This window comes from Bidens hawaiensis, unplaced genomic scaffold (assembly GCF_021521415.1).
Source record: "Bidens hawaiensis isolate Kalapana, Puna unplaced genomic scaffold, B.hawaiensis_p1.1 tig00015249_1, whole genome shotgun sequence".
NCBI lineage: Eukaryota > Viridiplantae > Streptophyta > Magnoliopsida > Asterales > Asteraceae > Bidens > Bidens hawaiensis.
Window position 1 is genome coordinate 37795 of NW_027492358.1, and position 23860 is coordinate 61654.

Below are 23860 nucleotides of genomic sequence, written 5' to 3' on the forward strand. Positions count from 1 at the left end.
AGAACACGAACCACAAAATCCTGACATGAGAACTACAGTTTTTTTACTGTTAAAATGTTGCATCAGTTTATATACCAAACTTTGGTCATGAAATGACTTTCAACTCGCTTGACTTGTTCTATAGGCTGATTTTTAATTTTTATAAGTCAACACGCTAAGACATAAAATGTATCGAATTTTAAAAGCTTCTTAGTTGGTCGTTCCGAAAAAAAAAAAACGTTGAAATTATAATAGTGTTAGAAATGTTGATTTTTTAAAAATATTATTGGGTTATAATTAGACAAGACCTGTTGTGCCACTTTGGGCCCGGCCTGTATGGGATTTTAACTTTATTCGTTTCCAATATCTATAGAGCCATAGAGGTAGTACCGTGGTACGACAATAATTGTTAATAAAAATAAAAAGACAAATTTATTGTAGCAAAATGACTTAATTTGTATTATGAACCAACCGCTTTTGTGGGAATAACAAAGTAAAATATACGGTCTGTATACAGGTATTGAATACCAAAATAGTGTTAAGCCAACAAAACCTTCCCCAAGACACTTTGGGAGGTCCAGTGTTCTTTTTTCGTCTTAGGGTCTTAATTCTACATCTGACGAATATTATGGAGCGCTTAGTGAACCAAAAAGTAGGGCCCTTTGCATTCGCCCACTCGGCACACCATCTAGCCAGTCATGGGTTTTATTAGTGTAATCACATGCTATCTAGTAATGACAAGCGAATATGTGAGTCTTATATATGGTCAGGTTCCAATCCGATCTGACCCACTTCCTATAGGTTCGGATTATCTTCCTTCAAAACCGGGTTGGATTTGTCGGTTTGGTGGTTTAACAGTAATATGTATTTTTTTATGTGGTTATGTAACTATAAGATTATGTTCTACTAACCTAAATTATTTGAACTTTCCGGGTCCGGGTCGTGGGCCCTTGTTTAGGGTCAAGTTCAATAAGCCATGAACATTGAAAGGAAACTTTTTACACTTTAGCAACTAGCAAGCATGTGTGTTGGGCTAGGTGGGCTCTTGTGCCTCCCAATAATACAATTCTCCACCAACCTTGTCCACGTGTCTAATGTCGGTCGGTAAACGTCGAATCTTTTTTAGTCATTGTCGTATGTGGAACTTGAACAAGACACCCCTCCTCTCCTTCCAGACACATGTGTTTAAAGGTTTTGTTTTTGTCAACTGGCCACTATCCCATTGGTTAGTGTCGTTATTTATGTCTGGTTTGAGTTAGAGTTAGGTGTTAATCGGTTCGGGTTTTGGATTTCCTTGGTGTTGATTATTTTTCGGTCTAATTGACGTGCGATGTTGAAAAAAGCTTGACTAGTTGACGTCTAATCGCTAGTTGGTCGGTGGCTGGTTAATTTTTGGATTATTGGCGAGAAAATAGGTGGTCGAACCAAATTGGTTCTTACTGAACCTAGTCGGGCCTTAATTCCGACTAATTTCGACCACTTGCGGTAGTTTCCAGCCAATTTCCGACGATTCTGTTTATATATACATAAAACCGTGTGTATATAACTTAAATATAAAAATGTGTATATATAAAAATGTGTTCATATTTAGAAATTACATATAAGCATATGTGTTTATATACATTACTGAAAATTATATATAAAAATTCCAATCTTATTAATCGTTAGTCTTCGTCTCATTATCTGACTAGTGACTAGCGAGTTCTACAACAGTGTCGACGTGTAACAAAATTGTGATCCCTAGTAGAAGTGTATGTACAAATAATGTACAATAGCATTTGGATCTCATGAATATAATAGCTAGTACCAAGTTGTCGATAATATTAAATCTCCAACAGTTTAATATATAATTCACTGTCGGTTATGATTACGTATATCATGTTATGTAACATTTTGTTATGGATCTTTGATAATTATTGATAGTGATTTTAGATGTAAAAATACCTTGGGCACATATTTTGTATTTGTTTTCTATGTGACACATGTTCAAGAATACACGTGTCATAATTAAACTTTTAATATTAATATCGTTTTGGGTGAGAAAATAATTGTACTTAATGCTTTGCTCTCATAAAAACATATAAAGATGAAAATGAGAGAGGAGACATTTCATTACATTTTCATATATATATATATGATCAGGATCATGAGAGAACCTTTTTGAAATTGAGAACCATTTTAGACCACAGAAAACCCAAAAATAAAAAAAATCATAAAATAAAATAAAACACAAAAATCAAAAAAGTAAAAAAAATCAAAATTCTTATTTTATCATTCCGGTTTCATAAAAAAAAACTCGGTTTAGCTAAATTATATACACATATGTATAATATATACATATATGTATATTTACATGTTTTTTTTGTACACATGTGTATAATTTAAGATAAATGATACTGTACATATGTGTATATTACGTAACTAAAGATTATATAAAATTATACATATGTGTATAATACGACGTTTTTTTTTATTTTTTTTAATGAAACCGGAATGAAATATAAGAATTTTGGTTTTTTTACCTTTTTAAATTTTTTATTATTTTTTGTTTTATGATTTTTTTAAATATTTTTTTAAAGATGTTTTTAGTGGTCCAAAATGGTTCTCAAAGTTCTCAATTTGCAAAGGGTTCTCTTAGGATCTTTACCCTATATATATATATATATATATATATATATATATATATATATATATATATATATATATATATTCACATTGAAGTAGATGGCAAATGAGTAACAAGTTATGTTGCTAGCCTCTTTCGGATTACTAAACCAAATTTTTATAAATTATATTGATTGATTTTGGAGACATAGCACTACCATATATAACACCATAGACTCGGTTACGTAGCTTCACAACTTTATGCGCCAAGCTTGTATCATATACAAAAGATATAAACACATGTTAGTCACTTTGCATGAAGCCACTTTTAAAGCAACCTGACCCGACTAGTATAGTAAGGGCCAGATCCCCCCCACCCTTTTCGCAGTAATGTAAAGCAACCCGTTTTTCGCTCGAAAAATTGTATACGTGATGTAAATGTATCCATTTTCGGTCGAAATTTTGAGCCAGATCCCACCTCATTTATGATTTTCTTAATACAATATGGGTTCCCTCCCTCTCGACGTTTTATCCAAACTTTGTCACTGCCTGTTAGATCTACACACGTGTCTTCCTTTTATTCATTCAAAGATCAAAATGTCAGCTAGTATGAATGGAGATCTTTTTTTCAACAAGTCAATCAAGAAATTTACAGGTGTTCCATCAAGGTTAAATTCGACTCGTTTAACACTCATAATTTTTATTATTATACTAATAGTTTGGTATGCTTAAACAACCAATAAGCATATGAATCATTATTCCATTATATTATATAGAAATTAATTTTGTGAACCATTATAATATATAAAAGCAAGCCTTTCCGACACGGCAGAAAAGTCACATGGAACCGGATTTCATTAAATAGAAGGTTGTTGTTTTGATGTGTGAGTATGAATGGAAAGCATGTGGTGACACTCATTGGGACTACAAAACTTGAAGCAACTTATCTCCTTATTCAAACCATATAGGAAAAATTAATTACTTGCTTTTTAGCATTTATATATTAACTAGTAATTGGTTCCAGGCGTTGTAATATCGTTTGGCTCGTTTAAGCAGTTTGATTTACGTGTAACCCATTGCCTCCTTTGGAGACGGTGCTTGCTGCCACATTAGCCCGAAAAAAAAAAGAGTAACCACCTATAAGAGGCAAGTAGCCCGAAAAAAGAAAAACGGAAAAACTAAATAACAATGTTTATAAAGGGAAATTGACGGAATTAAACTGACACCACTTCTCCCAGTCGAAACTAAGTCTTTTGCTCATTTGTTTGACCCATAAGAAAGACGTCGATTTGATTTTAAACACCATCTTGGACATTGAGAAGGGTATGTTATTAAAGACTACATCATTCCTCGAAAACCAAATTATCCATCATGTCGTCGCCAAAATAGACCGAACCGTCCAACACTTCTCTTTGCATTTGATGATTTTGCTTGGATAATCCATAATCTCTTTTACTAACTCAAAATCAGCCCTATGATGTAGCTTCACCCAATCGGAAATAATTGCCTAGATGTTTTTTATGTCTTTACAATGCATAAATAAATGTTTCGTAGTCTCTGGTTCTTTATCACAGACCGCACAACCCAACTCTTCCACATTAATACCCCTAGTGTTTAAAGCACATTTGGTTGTAATGCAATCCAGCAACAAGCGTCGATGAAACCGTTTATTATAATGGGTAACCATTTGAGCCAAAATGAAGATTTTTGTACATGCTGATCTGAATTGTCAAGCTTTCACCGTAATGATTTAACCCATTTATCAAGCCAAAAAAGGGGGTTGTCACCTTTGCCCACTTGAACTAGTAACCTTTTCATCATCATACTATGTCCATCATATCCATCTTTGTCCTCTTGACGTATTTGTTTTCATGAACCATCAAATGATCTCTTAACCGATACTGACTCTCACTTGTGAGACCCTCTATGAATAGACGAGATAACTTTTATCCATAAAGAGCTACTACCTTATTTGAACCGGGACAAGCATTTTGCAAGTAAGGACGTTTTCATAACTTTTAGGCTACCGACCCCTAAGCCTCCCCTTTCTTTATCTCTTATAACTTTGCTCTAATTAAGCCACCCATCTTACTTTTTCTTTTTCCTTCTTTTGCTTTCGAGTTGTTTTAAAACTTTCTCTGAAGTTTTGAAAATAGAGAAGTAATAATTGCTTAAACTCCCCAAAACCGATTTAACAGAACTTTAGTGTTTTAGAATAATTAATAAAAATCTACAATGATATCTGACTTATCACATTTATGAGCGTGTTTAGTTAACCGATGGAGATGTTATGATATTTTTATCATTTAATGTAATAGGTGACTTGAACTAAGGGTTGTCATTTGTTTATGTATATATTTTTTTATTATTAAAATTTAAAAAAAAACATAGATTTTATTTCTGTTGAATTATTGAAATTTGGATGCACACACTTATAATACGTGTTACATTTTGGTTCAAGTAAACAAATTTTATTACATAAGTTTAAGATTAAGATGGGGATGGGATAAGTGTTTTTTCTTTCTAGTTTAGTATTTATTGATATTGTTATAATGTCATACAAAACTTCTTTATTTAGTAAGCCATGTTACCTGTCTCATCATGTGGGGTACATATGAACTTAATTGATCAGAAATGGAACATTAATATTACAAAAAAATAAAATAGAAATGCACTACCTATAAGTAACACAAGAATACAAGATTTGGATACATTAATTGTTGAAGTAAGTTTTATCAATGGTATAACACTATAAGTTCTCACTAATGTTGAAAAAGTAACAAATAAAAAACGACCTACAAGACCAAATGTAGCGTGGCCGCCCTCCTGCGACCTCACCATCAATTTCTTAGCTAAACCACTACACTGTTAATAAATAGGGGCATCAAAGATCAAACAAGAAGCTCCTTAGGGCGCTAACCACTTAACGTTTGAGAGCCTTCTTGATTAGGGTCTATCAACTTTCCAACCAATCAGAATAATTCATTTATATTTTAATAAAAAATGTATAAATAATAATTGTATTGTTAGTTAAACCATTACTAGTTCTTTTATAGAAAAGTTAGTGACATGCTCTACGCCTACGTTGAGAGGATGCGACAGAGCGCTTTTCACTTTTTAGTTAAATCATTTACGGAGGTTCTGGATATTTTGTGCAAGTGGGACAATTGGAGTCTTATTAAAATTAACTGTTTATTTTGAGGCTTTTGTAAATATGATTCCAGTGACAGTAAACTTAATTGCGGGAGGTATGAACACAGTTTCTTTGGAGTGTTTGTTTAGTGTTTTGATAGAGGAATTTGTGGAGCACGTCTTCCTTGGTTTTCTCGGGCTAAAGATATTTGGAGGTCGATGTCCTTATGGTGTGGTTGGGATGTGATGGGTTTTGGGTCCTTTTCATAGCGTATGCATGTTGTGGATGAACCAAGCTCAACTTTGGGAAGGGAAATCTTGAAGGGCATTATCTATGTTTCGCTTTAGTTTATTTAGAAGCAAAGGAATACGTGAACTATCACAACTCTGTCAGTCACACGTGCTTAACAACGGAGGCTATTTTGAAGGAGATCGTGATGAATCTTTATGGTTGGATTAAGTTCAGATCATCTTACAAGGAGATTGTTTAATTAGATAGGGTTGTTTCTCATGTTTCTTCTATAAGGGTTTGATACTCTTGAATGTGTACTTTCTTTTTATATTTTAATAAAATTGATTGCCGTTAAAAACATAGTCCAAGTAACACAAGATTTGAATACATTTATTGCTAAAGTAACCTTTGTCAGTGGTATAGTGTTAATAACACTATATCTTCTCTTCTTGGTGATACAATTAGGTCTACCAAACTAATGGGTGTTTCTTTATGAAAGAATTCAATGCTCTCTCTTCACCATTTAATGAATGTACCTTTGTGCTTCTAAAATGCACTAACATAGTAAAATCATTTTTTCAAAACTAATAGTCTACTTTTAAATCCATTCGTTTACTGTAAAATTTAGGGTTCTGTTAAATATACCAAAAAATATACAAAGTCAAACACTTTTAAGAAAATTTACTTTAATTTAATATCACTGCCTTCACCTTTTTTTAAATTGATGAATCCGAGGCAAAAAGATGAACATATAAGCACAGAAATGACACAAACCACACTCCAAATCATACAACAATTATTTAATTCAAATCTATATCAAAAACTGTCATCATATCAAATTTCAAAATAAAATAATAATAATAATAATAATAATAATAAAATTCGATTTAAATAATCCCATGATCCTAATTTTCACAATACCAATCCCACAGCCTAGCATAATCATCACAGATTTATACTTAATAACAAAATTAAAAACAAGCTTAATTTTAGTATAAATTAATAATAATTATACTACAGGACAAAAGTGAAAGTTAATATTATTATAGAGTAGTTTGGAATATTAAAAGGTAACTATGTTAGCAGTAAAAAGTGAAAGTTAAAATTATTATCGAACAGACTAATATAATTTATTATTGAAATATCGGTTCTAGTTTGAATTATTAAAATCCAATAACTTACGTCTCATCTCGGACGGCAAGGTTAAGTAGAGCGAGGAGAGCGGCGGCTTTGGCATCGAGAGAGGGGTACCGCAGCATGGAAACGAGGGATGGTATGGCTTCGGAAAACATACGACGGCATCGGTGGGATGTTTTGGTGAGGCGACGGATATCTTTAGCGGCTTGGATTTTGGAAAGAGGATCGTCGTGGGTGTCGGATTGGATGAGACGGAGGGTGGCGGTGATAGAGTTTGAGTATGAATATGAATCATCCATGTGGAGTGGAAGTAAATTAAGGATCACCGACGGAGAGAATGGAAGTGAAGTGATGGGTTTTAAAATAAAAGAGAAAGTGTGTGTGGAGGTAACGTGAGAAGAGGTGCCGTGGCGTTAAGCAACGTTTACTTTCAACGGCATTTTATTTTTTGGTTTTTTATGTTATGTAAAGCATTTATCTCTTCATTTTCATGTTATATGTTGTTATACATGATCAAAATGCATCCCAACTTTTTTTTATTAGCCGTCAACTGATGTTTTAAATGAGCTGTGAGGATAAATTTACCATGCTGGGATGTGCTTATCTCAGATAAGGCTAACGTCCGTGAATACTTGTTTGATGGCACGACAGTGCGATGAGATTAAATTCGTTCAATTCAATGATCTAACTAATAAACGTCACCTACTCGCATAGTCTCCTATTATAACCTGGTGCCGTCAAAACTAAATGATGGAACAGGAATCAAACTTTAGTTACAAAATTATAATAATACTGGATATGGTAAGTACTAAAAAAAATATATGTGATGTGTGTTTAAGTGTTTTAACAAACTCACTCTCTTCATCATAAGTACCTTGATCATCAAATCTATGAGATGGGTTAAATTCTTATATTCGTATACGCTTTTTAGACAAAATTCGCTTTGTAGCGGACTGCTTGTGAAAATAATCTTGTGAAAATAACGTTAAAAGTGGCGGAAGGTTAATCAGGCATCATGTGGTGGCGTTGATAGCCGAAAGACAAGGGCACATGCACCGATCAGCCGGTGTCCCGATGATTGAGTGTTATATGCCTTATGTCCAAGGCTTGATGCAAAACTACTATTGAGCCGGGGGTCTCACCGGAAGCAGCCTCTCTATCCCTATGGGATAGAGGTAAGGCTGTCTACATCTTACCCTCCTCAGACCCTACATTTTAGATATTGGTTGTTGTTTCTTGTCATAATTGTATCATACGTGTGAAGTAACAATTTGTCTTAATCATACGCGTCTAGAACTGTACAGCCAACTTTATCGTCCTGAAAGTGGGTTTGTGGATTTAAGTGATTAATTATTTTAGTGTTTTTACATTCATAATGAACTTGTATTTTCGTATTTATATATTTGAGTACTTTTTAGAAGACTAGTAATATTCATAATTGTATAATAAAATATTTAATATACTATTATTAATACTAGTATTGCAAAAAACTAATTACAATAGCCTTTAAAAAAACCTAATTAAAAAATAGATATTAGTAGTTTAAATAATTATTATGTAATGATTAGTAGTTATATTTAAATAAAATAGAATAAAAATGATGATTGATATGATTAGTAGTTGATTGAATGATTAGTAGTAGATTAATAGGGTTGACTTGGTATACCAAATAAAAACTTTTGGTATATTTAAAGCCCCCCAAAATTTAAACTCTCAACTTTAAAAAAAACACAAATTACACCATCAGATATCATTGGGTCAAATCCCCATCAGTTATCGGTTAAATTAGGTCTATCAATACAATGGGTTCTTTAAGACGGAATTAAATGCATTTCTTAGTGTATTAATTGGTTGTACCTTAGTGCTTCTAGTGTTGGTATTACCATAGGTAAATTCTCCTCTTGTTACTTGTCATTGGCTACATTTTTAGGTCTACCAAAATGATGGGTTCTTTATGTAAGAATTTAATGCATCATTCATGCATTAGATGTTGTACATTTTTGCTTTTAGATGCTGTGTTACCCTTTGTCTATATGAGATGAGTCGGTGGTTTTTTTCACTTTTTTGTACATTCTCAATTATTGATTAAATTTTGTACCATATTATCCAACTTTCATGTGAACAATAAGGAATAATATTTATGTTTTTTTATATAGTTTATATTACTATAAGGTCCCAACCTGTTTTTTCGAAATTTGTTTCTTATACTCAAAATGTACTTAAATAATATTATATAATTGTATAATAATGAAAGGAAATAGAATACAAGATCAAAGGTAGTAAACTAAGAAGTACTTATAATATACATTTGAACAACAATATTACCACAATAATCAAATATAGTTTAACAAGCCATAACAAATGTAGCTCTTGATTCATCTGTTTTCAAATAGGGTTCATGGAAACAGAGAGAAAGGCTAACTTGAAGTGCAAAATTTGTTTGCTTATACAATTAACTTAATATAAAATTATAAACACAGTATTACTTCTTTTTTTGGTCAACTTAGAAAACAATCGAAAGACTCGTGGTGTTAAAGACTAGCACCGAGAGCCTCTCTTGCATCCAAGCACGCCTGCATTAGCCGTGACCATGCCCACAATGGAAGATGGTCTCGCGCTTAGGCTTGATGCACGTGCATAACTTTTGGACGCCCCTGCACCAGATGGCGTGAAATATGCACCGTTTAACATGAGGTCACCTTCTGAACGCCAATTCCAGTGTTTCCATTCACTTTCTGCTGTATCCTCGCGTTTTGTCACCTGGAATTACAAGAAAAACGTTAATAAATAAAAATATATAAAATGATTAAAATACCCTTTAATATCTTTTTGGTACTCACTTCTTTGTTATCATGAGAATTGGGAGCTAGAAATCTATTCCCTTGGCTATTGATAGTTGGTGAAGCACTTCCTCCTATTGCATACATCTCCCAATGTGTGTAGTCATTGTTAACCACATGAAAATACCCATGCCTACACCTTTATTTATCCAAAAAATAAATTTTGTACATCAATAGTTGAACATGCTTATACTTGATACATATATGTATATGAAGACAATTTTAATTATTTATAGATAATAATTAGTATAACATACCTTGGCATCCTTTGTACAAGGCCTTCACCAAAATGGTTAAATGCAATAGTGACTTGCATATTCTTGTCTTGAAGCAAAGTGTCACTATGTCCCAATAACATGACCTTATCATGATGTGTCATGTAATTATTTGATATGGTTATGGCTGTGGAGCCATGTATGGCATCAATTAACCCATCATGACAATTAGCCAAAGAACAATGATCCACCCATACATGACTTCCCCCAAAGATCGAGATCCCATCACCATCCGAAATCGTACGAAACCCGTAATGGTCCGGCGAGTCACGAACATCGGTGTTCCCTCCTTGCTTACAATCATGTATATTGACACCATGTATAATAATGTTTGTCACATATTGTATAGTGATGCATGGTCCACCGGCTATATGAACATTGGCTCCACGACCATCGATGGTCTTGAACGAGTTCATCATGAGTTCTTCTTTAAGTTTAATAGTCATGTCGTGTGCGAATATTATCCATAATGGTTCAGTTTGGATCACACCGTATCTTAAAGTTCCTGGCTTAGGGTTTACTGGATCATCATTTTTAGAGTCTGTCACAACGTATATTTTTCCATCACGCCCTCCAATGGCGTGTTTTCCAAAGCCAATTGCACAATCGGCTAGCCGTTGGCGGTTCTTTTCCCAACCCTTGTCACATCGCCAACAATCGTCGATTGGGTTTCCGGTCCCACATGATAGAGATCCTAAATTCCTCCTAGATTCATTTATACTCCTACATTGCCACATAAAATATTATTTGTTTACTAACAATACTATTAAAAAACCTCATTACACTAGTAAGTGTACAAGTTTTCCGATAACAGATACTCACAATAATTAAAACAACATTAATATTACAAATACATAAAATATTATTTGTTTAATTGTTTAATAACAACAATACTATTAAAAAACCCCATTACATTAGTAATTGTATAAGTTTTCCGGTAACATAGTCATATACTCACATTAATTAAAACAACATTATTATATAACACATTGACAAAAGTGGAATATTAAAAGGTGGGTTATCTTAGTATACCTGTGGACATGTTCTACAACAAGATCAGGATCTTGTACTTGTGAAGATGAAGTGAAGATAGGGGCAAAAATGGCAAGAATGAGAAGAAGAAAGATTGGTAGGCTCATGTTTTTCTTCCCTCTTAAGATAGATATACAATGAGAGAAGAAAGAATGTGTGTCAAAGATGAGTGATGAATGGGATTATTAATACTGGATTTTGAGAGAACATACAAAGCCACATGGTGCTCCACTCATGCAATTATAGCTCATTCAAGATATAAAACTTTAAAAAAAATCCAAGAGAAAAAGGAAAATTATTTATTATAAGTATAGGTCTTATAGGTTAAATGGGGTTAGAGAATGTATTTTACTACGCTTTCTAATTCTTAAGTTGTGACACACTTATGTTGCATCTTTAATTAGTGATTTGTATATCAAAGATAATAAAGTTTAAAGCAGTCTTTTCATGAACATGATAGTAGACAATTCATGTTAGAGATTTTAGTAAAAGGTTTTTGCTTTTAGAGCTACGTACGCGTCGCTTTTAAAGTCTCTAGCCAATACTATGATATACTGTATATATCGTTTCAGCAACGTCCGTCTTAAATAAAAAACATATATGATTATGTTTTGATCTATAAATTGTGGGTCCTTAATTTGTAGTTTTGTGCTAAATTAAGAATTCTTTGCTTTTGATAAATGTTAATCTACTGAAAATGAAATATGTACAAAATAGTTTCTATGAAAACGAAATGCTTGGACCATGTTTATAAACCATAGGGGACAATCAATTAATAGTAAAATGGCTCTTTAATAGTTGATTGAAATTAAAATTTGTTAAAAAGAAAAGTAAATATATAAATATAAGTTACATCTTACCTATTATATCTAGTCTTTTATGCCATTTTTCTTATAGCGTTATATTTAATAATACTATATACTATTACTTACTGTATGTCTATATACAATTATAACTTTTTGGGTTTTAACGTCTCAATGGTAAAAGGGAAAATGGTAATGTGTGGAAACGCCCTTTAACAAAGAAATAGCAGGCCTTTATCATGGCATTGAGGCTTTAAATAACAATGCAGTGCTAAAGGGCATGTTAGACTGTTAGTTAAGGTCTTACTGTCTACGTGACAATGACGTGATGTTTTAATTTGAGGTTTAAAGCTTTCCCACAAAAACCAGTTAAGTATATGCGGTATGAAAACAGATATATAGTAGTATTTTTGGAATAGATTAGAAACCAATGAAGGTGGATGCATTGTTATTAAAAAAAAAAAAACCAATATACCTAACCTTTAAATTGATCTCAACTTTAAGAATGAGCTTGTCTTATAATTTCAGAATTCCAAAAAAGATAAAGCTGACTTGCTTTGAAAAACTGTAAATAATGTAACTTTTATAATTTCATGAGTGTTTGATAAAGTTATGGCTGTTGTGACTTGATATATTTTTGTCAAATCTGGAATGTAAAATAGAATAGTATTGATTATTAAGGTTTTAAGCAATTGACATTAACTAGTAAACAACCGCCGCGTTGCGGCAGTGCAGCAATGTGAATTCAGTCAGTATTGGTTAAGTTCGCCCCAACACCGGCAATAAATCAGGAAAAAAAATGTAAAGTTTAAAATTGTATTGGCACACGTATAATTTATGATCAAAATGACACGAACTTGGTTACAATGTAGCTTATGATACAAATAACATATTTAAAATGATGTTTACTTGATAGTTAAAATCCGGGCATTGCGGTGGTGAGTCGTTGCGAATTCGGCTGGTGTCTGATATGTTCGTAATGGTTCCGAAAATAAATGCAAATAATAAATTCTTCAAATTAAAATAAAACAAATAGAATGATAAAAAAACGCATAGAAAATCATATACAAAAAAGGATATGTGCTCCACAAAAATATCAAATAATCAAATGAGAAAAGTAAGAAAAACAAAAGGATGCTTAATGAGACTCGAACCAGAGCTTTGAACTTGCCTACAGCTAAACAAACAAATTGAAGATCCATCAAGCCACACAAACTTATTTGTTTAACTATTAAAATGATTTGCATACATATCGTAACTAAATTAATATAATATTCAAAAAAGAAACTAGTGGCACCGACATTTGATTGTTTATCTATATATATATAAACGAAATAAGACCTTTCTAGCTCTAGTTTCGGATCTGGTTATTACCCATTGCGAATTCGGTTGTTTCGGTTAAGTTTATTATGGTACCGGAACTAAAAAACTCGTATAGCTTACGATACAAAAAATAACATGTTTAAAATGACGTTTATACAGTTGGTATCCGGACCTTGGTGGCGACTCGAGACGTATTCAGTGGGTCTCGGTTACGACACATTTCAAACGACGTTTATTCGGTCGGGAAAACCTGAGCGTTGTGGCGCGGTGGTAACTCGACACGAATTTGGTCAGTCTCAGTTACAACACATTTCAAACTACGTGAATCGGTCGGTAAAACTTGAGCATCACGAGTTCAATTGGTTTTGGTTACATTGGTAATGATACAGTAACTAAAAAACCAAAAAAAATACATATTAAAAGCAAAAAAGGAGAATAAAACTAATTGCAATACTCAAAAAAAAAAAAAAAAGAAGAAGAAAACAAACTTGTGAACCGCCTAAACGCCTAAAAATGGACCATCCATCTAAGTCAAAAAAATAAAATAAAAGGAAAGTTTCCAGCCGGGATTCGAACTTGCGCATGGTTGATGCCAAACATAAACATTTAGTGTGAACTTCAAATGAATTACTTAAATACCCAAATTAAATATGTCTTTCAAGATTTGTGACACCAACATGCAATATTTATCTTATATATATAATATTGGTCCAATGGCAGGTTTTATTATTTGATTTATAATCAAATATTAAATTTCTATTACAATTTGAGTCATGTTTTCACAAAAAAAATAAAGGTATTTAATAGTTACTTTTAAAAGGTTAAGTCGTCTATGATGACCAACTTTTACGCTACTTTAAATGAGTTAGGGGGACCCGTAGATATGCCCAAGTAGTGGCCATAGGCTACACTGCTGGGTAGTAGTAGAAATCCGGTGTGACACTTCTCATTAAAACCCAAATATCATTCAATTGTAATAACTAGTGTTTACATATATAACTCTAATGAAAAGACATTACTAAATAATGTAATTTGATTTATAATTAAAATTGTGTTATGAAAGTGAACTCTACGATGATGTTGTGTTGTACGGAAGTTAATATACGATGAAACACTTATTATGAAAGTGAACTTCATTATATTGTGTTCTATGTAAACTCTAATGACTTTCTAATCTTTTTATATAGATTTAAACAAAATTGTTAACTATTATTAAGTCGTCCTGAGAAGTCAGTCTAGTGGTAAGGGTTCCGCTCTTTCAAAGTGGTGATCGCAGGTTCGATTCCCACTTGGACCAGTTCAAAGGACATCTGGGTGAATGGATGATTCAGGGATTTAATCCCGGATTCGAACCCATCATGGGCAAGGGTTTACGGATTCCTTCTGGTTTCCGCAATCAGGGGGTACGGTCTCACGGCGATTAAGGAGTCGACCTTGGACCTAGCCCCGAAAGGGTAGGTTTACACGTGAGATTTTCTACTGTTAAAAAAAACTAGTATTATGCGATAACTTTATATGTAAATTAACATATAAATATGACTCTTAAAAAACCACCAACAAAAACTTGATAGCCAGACCTAACCCTTGACACTAATAATTCTTGGTTAGCCAAATCAAATAAAACATCGTTTGTGTTTATTTGAGTTCGTTCGGTTATGTGTTTGTGACACTGACAATCCTTAATGAACAAACATGAACAAGAAATTTGGTTCGATTATGTTTTTGTGAACCGTTCCCTAGTCTGATAAAAGTTTAATAGCGATGTTAATCGGAGATTAGCACCCTGCAAACCACAAAGACAAAACGACACAAGTCTGTTCATTTATAAAGAGAGACAAGTAATAAAGGCTGTGTGTTTAGTACATAAGATTTAGGGGCACCGACACTTGTTTTTTCTTTTTCATTGTCGGCATTTTGTATTTTACACTAAAATAAAATCCTTCATACCACCTTTGTTTTTTATTGTAGAGTAAAACTGTCAGCATCTAGATAGTTGAGGGTTGCTGTTTGAATTTTGTGTAATTTAACACTTTTTTTTGTTTGAAAATTTTTAGAATGATGAATTTCTTTTTTGTGTTTAGGCCATTAAACTCTTCAATTTGAGACCCTCGTTGTTTTAATCTGGCCAGACTATGTTGTCTTAACCGGACATGCGCTGGTTTTAGAGTTTGGCTTGGGTGTTCCCCCGTGAAACCATACCGCTGGCTGTCATTTGACAGTTTTTGTGCCGCAACAAGCGCATAACTATATGACGTAACACACGGTGGGACGAAAACCCAGATAAACACGGGATCCGAATTGACAACCTTGTAACAGTGTAATTTAGCGGCCACTTACTTAAACAACAACAACAATAATATTAATGCCACATACATTAAAAAAAAGAACATAAATTTGATGTCATTATAATTATATATATTTTTTTATATATTTTCAAGTATATTCAAGAATGTACTCGTAACAACAAAGGCCATACATATAGGATCACCCTGACAAATAGATTATCTTTCTACCCAAATAACATAACATGGTGACTCAGTCCATTCACCTAAGAGAAAACCAATAATTACGAAAAGTATTTGACTCAAATTCACGACGTCTAATAATAAAAAAGTTATGACTACAGTTGATCTTTTGATTCGTCTCTTTCCTGGTTAATTGCCCTAGTGTTTAATGTACTAAGTGACTAAACATTAAATATTTTACTTAATTATGTTTCATTAATAAAGTGTTGGCATTTATGATTTAACCATACGTTCAGAAATGAATCCAATAATTCAACCAAATAATTACTATCATGATGAGATCCAATCCACAACCACAGAAAGCCCATGGTGTGTATCTGGATGATACAGATTGTACAACTCTGTTTTGCAGAAAGTACAACATCCTATAGCTATCAATCTAGTCAGACATAAAGGCACATGCAAACCGTAAGATCCGTACTTATCTTGGACTTTTGGGTATGGTGGCATGTGACACCATGTGAGTTGTGAAATTATATTGGGCTTAAGCCTGGCCCACACCTCCATTTACTACACACTGCTACAGTGTATTGGACTTCAAACTAGCCCATTATAGAAAGTGCAAATAATAATAATAATAATAAAATAAAATAAAATAAAATAAAATAGATAATGCAAGATAAACAATAGACAAGTTATCTAGCGGTACTTCGACGACTTTTTTTTAGGGGATGTCACATGCTCAAGTTTTGTTTATGACAAAAATGTCATGTATGAACCAGGGATTTTACCGCAGTGGACTTCGGGGCGATAGGTTTCTCCTTAAATCGGTGGTGGACCGGGTCACCAGCACCGGGTGGTCTGGATTGTTGGTCGGGCTTTGTCAATTAGTGTACCTTAATGGTCGGACTTTGTTGATCGTTCACAATAAATAAATAAATAAATTAATAAAAGGTTGTAAGTTGTTTATATATTAAGAGTCAACTGCACAAATAGTCCATGTGGTTTGACAAAATTGCAAGTTTGTTACCTAGATTTTAAAAATTACAAACTTAGTTCAACCATGAAATGGTTGGACGATTAGTCCCCACGCTTAATCTCATTTAACTTTTAACAAAAAAAAATGATGTTTTCTGTTATTCATGTGACTGTAATTGAATTTTCGTAAATTTGAAACCTTGATAATATAAAAGACACAATCCGAAAAGAAGTTAAGCAATTAATCAACAAGTTAACAAAGATAAATATGTTATTTATTTGTAAGAAAGGAATGATAGATATTCAACATATGGATATACTACTCTTTAAGGACATTTTGGACTATATCCAGGTCCTCCAAAATATATATATAATTACGATACACATCATTATACCCCTTTTGAATACTATAAAAATTAGGTTTATCTGCTAATATTTGTAGATTAGAAACATCTTTCATTACATTATTAGAATCAACCACTTTTAAGTTCCTAGTATAAGCTGTTTTCCCTGGACCTCCTTCGAAATGGCCACTTCCCATTTGAGTCGATGTGTGTCTACCCGAGTTTTCATACATCACTTCTCCACCATATTCAACTGTCTTTGCATGATTACGAAGGTCTGTGAATAAAGATGCCGGCCAATACCCAACCACTTCGGTCCCAACTCTCAACCACCAGTTCCCGCTACTTCGACCCTGAAAACCCCAAGATACATGAAAACATAAACAACTATGTTTTTTCTATCAATGATATATTATAGGATTATTAGTGGCCAGGTATTTCTAACGGGAATAAATGCCGTCCTCCTCCTAATAATTAAAATAGGAACGCTACCAGTTTCTACTATGAGGGATGCTCTTATAAGGAGGACCAGGTCAATAATATCTTTTGGTTCAAGGCTATGGCCGCCTGTAACTCAATTGGGGACGAAGTGAACAGTACTGTCCATGGTGGGGTTCTAGTTAGATCTTCTATTGTGGGAGATGGTGTTCGTGGTGGTTTATTAAGGCGTTGATAAATTAGGGATCTAAGAAGGAAACATAATATCCAGTTGATTTGTGGTCAAGAGTCTCAATTGGAAAATACTCTCGACATCCCGTTTAGTAGTTTGTGGGTCTTCTTGGGAGACTTCAATGAGACGAGGGTCAAGGAGGATAGACTTCCTGACATGGTTGAGTTTAATAATTTCATTGCATCAGCTGGGTTATCAGAGTATAGCATGGGAGGTAGGAGATTTACTTGGATGAGTGATGATGGCAATCATCTAAGTAAGATTGATCGTATTTTACTATGTAATAACTTTCTACGTAAATGGCCTTCTGCTTCGGTTACAGCTTTGCTTAGAAACTTGTCGGATCATTGTCCCCTAGTGTAACTCAGCTTTTATCTCTCTGGTTCCGAAAATCAAAGACCCGATAGCTATTAAAGACTACAGGCCTATTAACTTAGTTGGGTGCATGTCGAAAGTAATTTCCAAGCTCCTTGCATCCAGAATTAAAAAAGTGATTCCTTTAATTATTGATACCGAACAAACGGCGTATATTGAAGGGAGGAACATTCTTGATGGCCATTTGATCGTAAATGAAGTTGCTTCTTGGATAAAGAGCTGTAAGAAAAAATGTTTATTATTCAAAGTAGACTTCGATAAAACATTTGATTCGGTAAATTGGGATTATCTAGATTCGGTGTTAGATCAAATGGGGTTCCGGCATAAATGGAGATCTTGGGTTAAGTCTTGCTTGTCTTCCGGGAAAGCTTCGGTTTTAGTGAATGGTTCGCCCACCGCAGAGTTCGTTTTTAAACGTGGCGTTAAACAAGGAGACCCGCTAGCGCCCTTTCTCTTTATAATCGCGATGGAAGGCCTAAACGCTATCATGAAATCAGCCATTATGCAGAATCTTTTCAAAGGTGTGCAGCTGCCAAATAACGGCCCGGTCATTTCACATGTGATGTACGCAGATGATGTGATGTTTGTTGGTGATTGGAATATGAGTGACACGATAAATCTGGCTCGGTTGCTTAGATGTTTTCATTTATCTTCTGGACTGAAGGTAAATTTCAACAAAAGTAAGCTTTACGTTTTTGGGTGGGTAAAGTACATATCTACATACAAGGAGATTTCATGGAACGATTGGGTCAAGTCTCCTTTATCTTGCGTATTGGTTTAATGGTTTGGGGTTTATTAGTTTGTTTCTGTTTGGTTTTGTTTCTGTAGACTCCTCCAGCTACCTGCTGGAGGTATTGTACTCTCTTTTTAGTGTTATGAATTGTTGCTGTTCAAAAAATAAAATAAAAACATACTTGAAAAAAATAGGAAAATTACAAAACTCATAATAAATAATATCATCATTGGTTACCACTTATATTCATTCATGTTCTTCGTAAAAATGTTTTAATTTGTAAATTTCTTTTAAATCATTAAAAAAAAAACAGGTTTGTTAACGAGTTACATGGCAACCCTAGAACAATTATTTTTTAGACGACAACTCACGCTTATTAACTATACATCTAAATTACATATTTTTTTGATAACTACGGGAGCTGTACCCACACACATCAAAAAAACAAACTCTGATTCAGCTCTTTGATACTGCTAGACCAAAAGCTTACTTTTTTTTGATAGTTGTAGACATATTTAAGTTATATATAATTTTACTAATTAAAAATTAACCCATATGATTATGCAATGTGTTGTAAAGGGCTTTAAAGGCCATGTTAAAGTTATATAGCGGGGGCTTTAACCTTAAAGCCCACCCCTTTAGATTTGGGTCCCATCATTTTCCTCGCCGCCTATTAAAATTTCGAAGCCCCCTCCAGCCTCCTTGCCACCCAACACATGCAGCCCCAGCGCGGTGTTTTGAGATGGTAAAGCCATGTCATGTTAATTTTTATAGCCCCACAACACATAATCTTAATAACCAATGGTTTCAACTTTTAGAGAACTTAATTACACTTTAAACCTTTAGGTATGTAACAAATTTTATGTTTCGTCTTTAAACTAAGAAAATAACAAAATCCATTCTTTATGTTTAAGCACAATTCTGGTTATTTTTTTACAAAATATAGAATTTTGAGTATACCTATTAGTTATTTTTACAGATATAAGAAACGGAAAATGTAATATACTCAAATTATTATTTTTACAGATACAAGAAATGAAAAATGTAATATACTCAAATTATAATTTTTTTAAAAAAATTACTGTACTATATAGTATCATAAAAAGAACTTATGTTGAATACAAGTCAATAAGTCATTCAATTCAAACTTTAAAAACTGAAAAAGGAAAAATAAGTTAATAAATAAGAGAACAAGGGATGTTCAATTGTTCATTACCTGCCAACCAGCCTCAACAGTGTTTTTATTATCATCTGAAGAATCACTGATAACCCAAATCTGTGAAAGACTAAAATCATTTTCAAAACATTTGGTTTCCATACATTTAAAGATGCCTTTGCTCCATAAAATTCTCCATTGTTTACATACCCAATTGAGTGCTGCAACATACAATATGGCCTTGTTATAATATGAAAAATAAAAAAAAAAAATGTTAAACTTAGCACATAATTTATGATATTGCTACAAAATTGCAAAATCAAACTTATTAAACATTTAATTTAAAAAAGAAGTAGGTGAAAGTTAATATACAAATTAAATTAAAATGTTAACTGTAAGAATCAAATAATTAATTATATTTACAAGTAGTATCGACTTATCTAAAAGACCATATTTTTCAGTTAGCACACCAACTGACATGATTGTCACCCATAAACTAAATATGCATACTTGCTTATATACAAATACATTTTTTTCAATACTATAACTGTTTTAGTATAAAGAAAAATAAATAACAAGTGTATACCTCATGGATTTGTTCACCTTGGACCCCTTTACTACTATATTTCTTTCCATATTTAGAAATCGAAGTAAGTTCACTAGCAGTTGTTCTTCTAATTGAAATGGTTTCATTTGGGCATGATTCACCATTTGAATTCCATAACTGCTTGATTTCTTGGTTATTTTCTGCACTATCATCTCCTTCCGGTAACTTTGGTATAGTCTGTTTATTATAAATTATTTTCAAACAAGTAAAGATATTAAATTAGTTTATGTATGTACGTACGTAACATGCATGTGAATATATAAAAACACACCTGTGTCATGCTTGCTCTTAATTCAGGATTATCAAAAGTTGGTTGAAGATTAAATAAAACACAATCTATTATATCATCGTTATCTGGACTCTACAAAAAGAAAAAATAAAATATTATTTTAAATAATGCAAATAGAAATAATAATAAAAGCATGCATATTACCTCAATTGATTTAATAAAAGGCTTGTTAATCTTTCTAAGAAGAGCATTAATCGACTTCATATTCTCCAATTTGTTTCCTTCCATGGAGAAAATTGGCGAAAACAACAAGGAAAACAAAACAAGAACATAAATGATCGTGGAAATGTCACAAGAACCAGACTTCATTGTTGTGTTATTTGGGGCGTGTTTTCTTATTTTTTTGCGGCTTATTTTCTTTATTTCTTTTTTTTTTAAAAGAAACCGCGCCAAGAATAATTTTCAAGAAAAGATTTAGGTTTATTCTAGAATGTTGATATTTTAACTCATATATATACTATGATAATGTCGTAGGGTTATTCAAAAATGTTACTTCCCAATTAAAACCTGCTAAACATAAAGAAAAGTTATTACTTCCCACGTAAATATTAATATGCTGTAATGTAGTTTAGAAAGTATTATTATTTCCCAAGTGAAACCTATTTTGTAACAATGATGTGATGTCATAACGGTTATTCCATTAATGTTGTGTTGTTTTAATTCATTAAATCAATAAAACTGATAGTTGACTAGAAATTGAATTAGGGATGATTGATTTCGTTAATTTGATAACATTATTTTTTTTAACAATGATTTTTTTGTATTTAGCTATCACACTCTCCAAATTTAGAGAGCCTGATGCCTCACTCTGTCAGACTATATTGTCTTAGCCGGGCTCACGCTGTCTTCAGAGTTTGGCTTGGGCGGTTTCTCGGGAAACCATACCACCGACTGCCATTTTATTATTATTATTATTATTATTATTATTATTATTATTATTCAAGTCTCAATTGATAATCAATCACAATCTAAACAAATATAGACTAACTTAACTTGTTAGGAAAAAATTTACCTATTATAATTACAAAAAAGTTAGGAAACTTAATTAACTAAAGTTCATTAAATTGTGGCTTGGCTTTCGAAATTACGTCCAAGAATTATTATCGTTGTTGTTTTTATTATTATTAATAGTAGTTATTAATAAACAAGTCAAATATTTGATATGGTATGGAAAATGACAATCTCATTGCCGTCAAGTTTTGGACATTTCATATTTATCTTGATTTAGATCAATTTATGTTGAAGAAAAGTATTTTGGTAAAAAAAAGAAAAAAGAAAAAAGCTATTACTGGTTCAAAGTAGGACCTACAACACATAAATCTCTTATAGTTCCATTGCCTACGCGACATTAAACATGACAATACTTTTGATTAGCTAACCCCTATATAAGACTCGGTCTATATTCGTGAATCCACAATCGTATAAAGTCTACCGAAATAAATTCCAACAAAATTTCCTTAGTAACCAAAACAACTATATAAGGAAGAGCGTCTTCGGTACTGGTACCGAATCGGTACCAAATTTTGTGTTTTCAGTATCGGTTGCATGAAATACTAGTACCGTAACGATACCGAACCAAATATTTCGATACCGATACCATCCCGAGCTCATCCTTGCACTATATATTGTCAATTGGTCAGTTTGTATCGAATTTAAAAGTATAATGTGAACGCAGTTGTATTGTTGACGGTTTGGGCCGTGGAATTTAACTAGATCTGAGCCTATTTGGGCTTTGATTAATTATTTAAAAAGATGCAATCTTTTGAAGTTTTTATAGTTAGGTTTTCTAAAAATATTTCTGTAAATATCTATATTACCAATTAATTTGTACGTCAACCAATTAATGGCTTGCATCTCATTTTTTAAAACCCATATCATATTGAGTAACATTTGGTTCCAAGTGCATATTGTAACACACAATATTGGCATAGTATAATACAATACTAGGGCTAATTCTCGTACAACATGAAAATAATCAAGTTTGCCTGCCTAACCCATTAAACGAGCCAATTTCAGGTTGAATTGTGAATGAATGGTCTTGTCCATCAACCACTTAAAATTAGAATTTAAAAAAACTAGATAAATATAAATTTATAAATTTAACTCGTCAACCCATTTACGACATGCATAACCTGATTTTGACTTTCTTACAATTCATCAAATCATTAACGGCCCATCTAGTCCGTTTAAACTTGATTACAACACATTTGAAGCATGTAAGATATAAATAAAGGTTGCTTATTGCAACTTTGATAAACACTTGGGAGATGATTGCATGATTAGACCCCACCCTTAATCTCAGTTAGTTTTTAAAGAAAAAGAAAACATGATATCATCTATCATTCATGTATCGGTAATTGTGTGTTTTCAAATTTGAAATCATGATACTAAAAAGACACAATTTGAAAGAACTCGAGCAACTAATCAACAAATTAATGAAGTTGACATGAAGTTACGTTAGGAGTTGACATCAAATTTGAAAATACATAATTACGCTCACATGAAGTTGAACAAAGATGATGCAGAATATCTTCTTATTTGAATTTGGATTCTTAATATCTTTTATTATTTTTATGTTTATCTAGTTTCCATGTTTATCTTTTTATGTCTAGTATAAATAGGATTGATTGTAAACGTTTTCATAAGTTTTTGATATTGAATTTGAATTATAAGAACTTTGTTCTTGAACCTTTGGTTCGATTTTATCGTCTTTGTTAATCATGAGTGTCTTGAGCCATTGATCGCTTCCGAAACTGCAAAAAGATATATATCTTATTATTATTTTTTAATAATTCTAATCCATTAACTTCAAATAAAAGGATCTAATTACAATAAAGAGGCAGGTAAGCGGGCAACAAGCTGCGCCGTCACCCCCTTTTGAATGGC

At 32.7% G+C, this 23860-nt stretch overlaps 2 protein-coding genes across 2 annotated transcripts; both read right to left on the reverse strand.

The window, feature by feature from the left end:
- Positions 1 to 9375: 9375 nt before the first annotated feature.
- On the reverse strand, positions 9376 to 11452 carry LOC143548770 (putative pectate lyase 5). Its single transcript, XM_077039856.1, has 4 exons — positions 11232 to 11452; positions 10182 to 10922; positions 9925 to 10063; positions 9376 to 9844 (listed from the first exon to the last, which is right to left on the reverse strand). Exons 1-4 carry the CDS (start codon positions 11336 to 11338, stop codon positions 9623 to 9625), a joined length of 1209 nt encoding a protein of 402 aa, XP_076895971.1. The 5' UTR covers positions 11339 to 11452; the 3' UTR covers positions 9376 to 9622.
- A 5667-nt stretch (positions 11453 to 17119) lies between these two features.
- On the reverse strand, positions 17120 to 21283 carry LOC143548747 (protein neprosin-like). The gene is made up of 5 exons (XM_077039837.1): positions 21119 to 21283; positions 20957 to 21046; positions 20665 to 20862; positions 20139 to 20198; positions 17120 to 17497 (listed from the first exon to the last, which is right to left on the reverse strand). Exons 1-5 carry the CDS (start codon positions 21281 to 21283, stop codon positions 17120 to 17122), a joined length of 891 nt encoding a protein of 296 aa, XP_076895952.1.
- Between the last annotated feature and the right edge of the window lie 2577 nt (positions 21284 to 23860).

Bases quoted from the DNA above. Each gene is read 5' to 3' on its own strand.
- LOC143548770 (XM_077039856.1), bottom strand. From the start codon at position 11,338: ATGAGCCTACCAATCTTTCTTCTTCTCATTCTTGCCATTTTTGCCCCT. The intron at 10,923-11,231 runs GTATACTAAGAT...GTGGCAATGTAG, and splicing joins GTTGTAGAACATGTCCACAG to GAGTATAAATGAATCTAGGA. The intron at 10,064-10,181 runs GTATGTTATACT...GGATAAATAAAG, and splicing joins CTTGTACAAAGGATGCCAAG to GTGTAGGCATGGGTATTTTC.
- LOC143548747 (XM_077039837.1), bottom strand. From the start codon at position 21,283: ATGAAGTCTGGTTCTTGTGACATTTCCACGATCATTTATGTTCTTGTT. The intron at 21,047-21,118 runs GTAATATGCATG...TTCTTTTTGTAG, and splicing joins CTTTTATTAAATCAATTGAG to AGTCCAGATAACGATGATAT. The intron at 17,498-20,138 runs GTAATGAACAAT...TGGGGTTTTCAG, and splicing joins CTGTTGAGGCTGGTTGGCAG to GGTCGAAGTAGCGGGAACTG.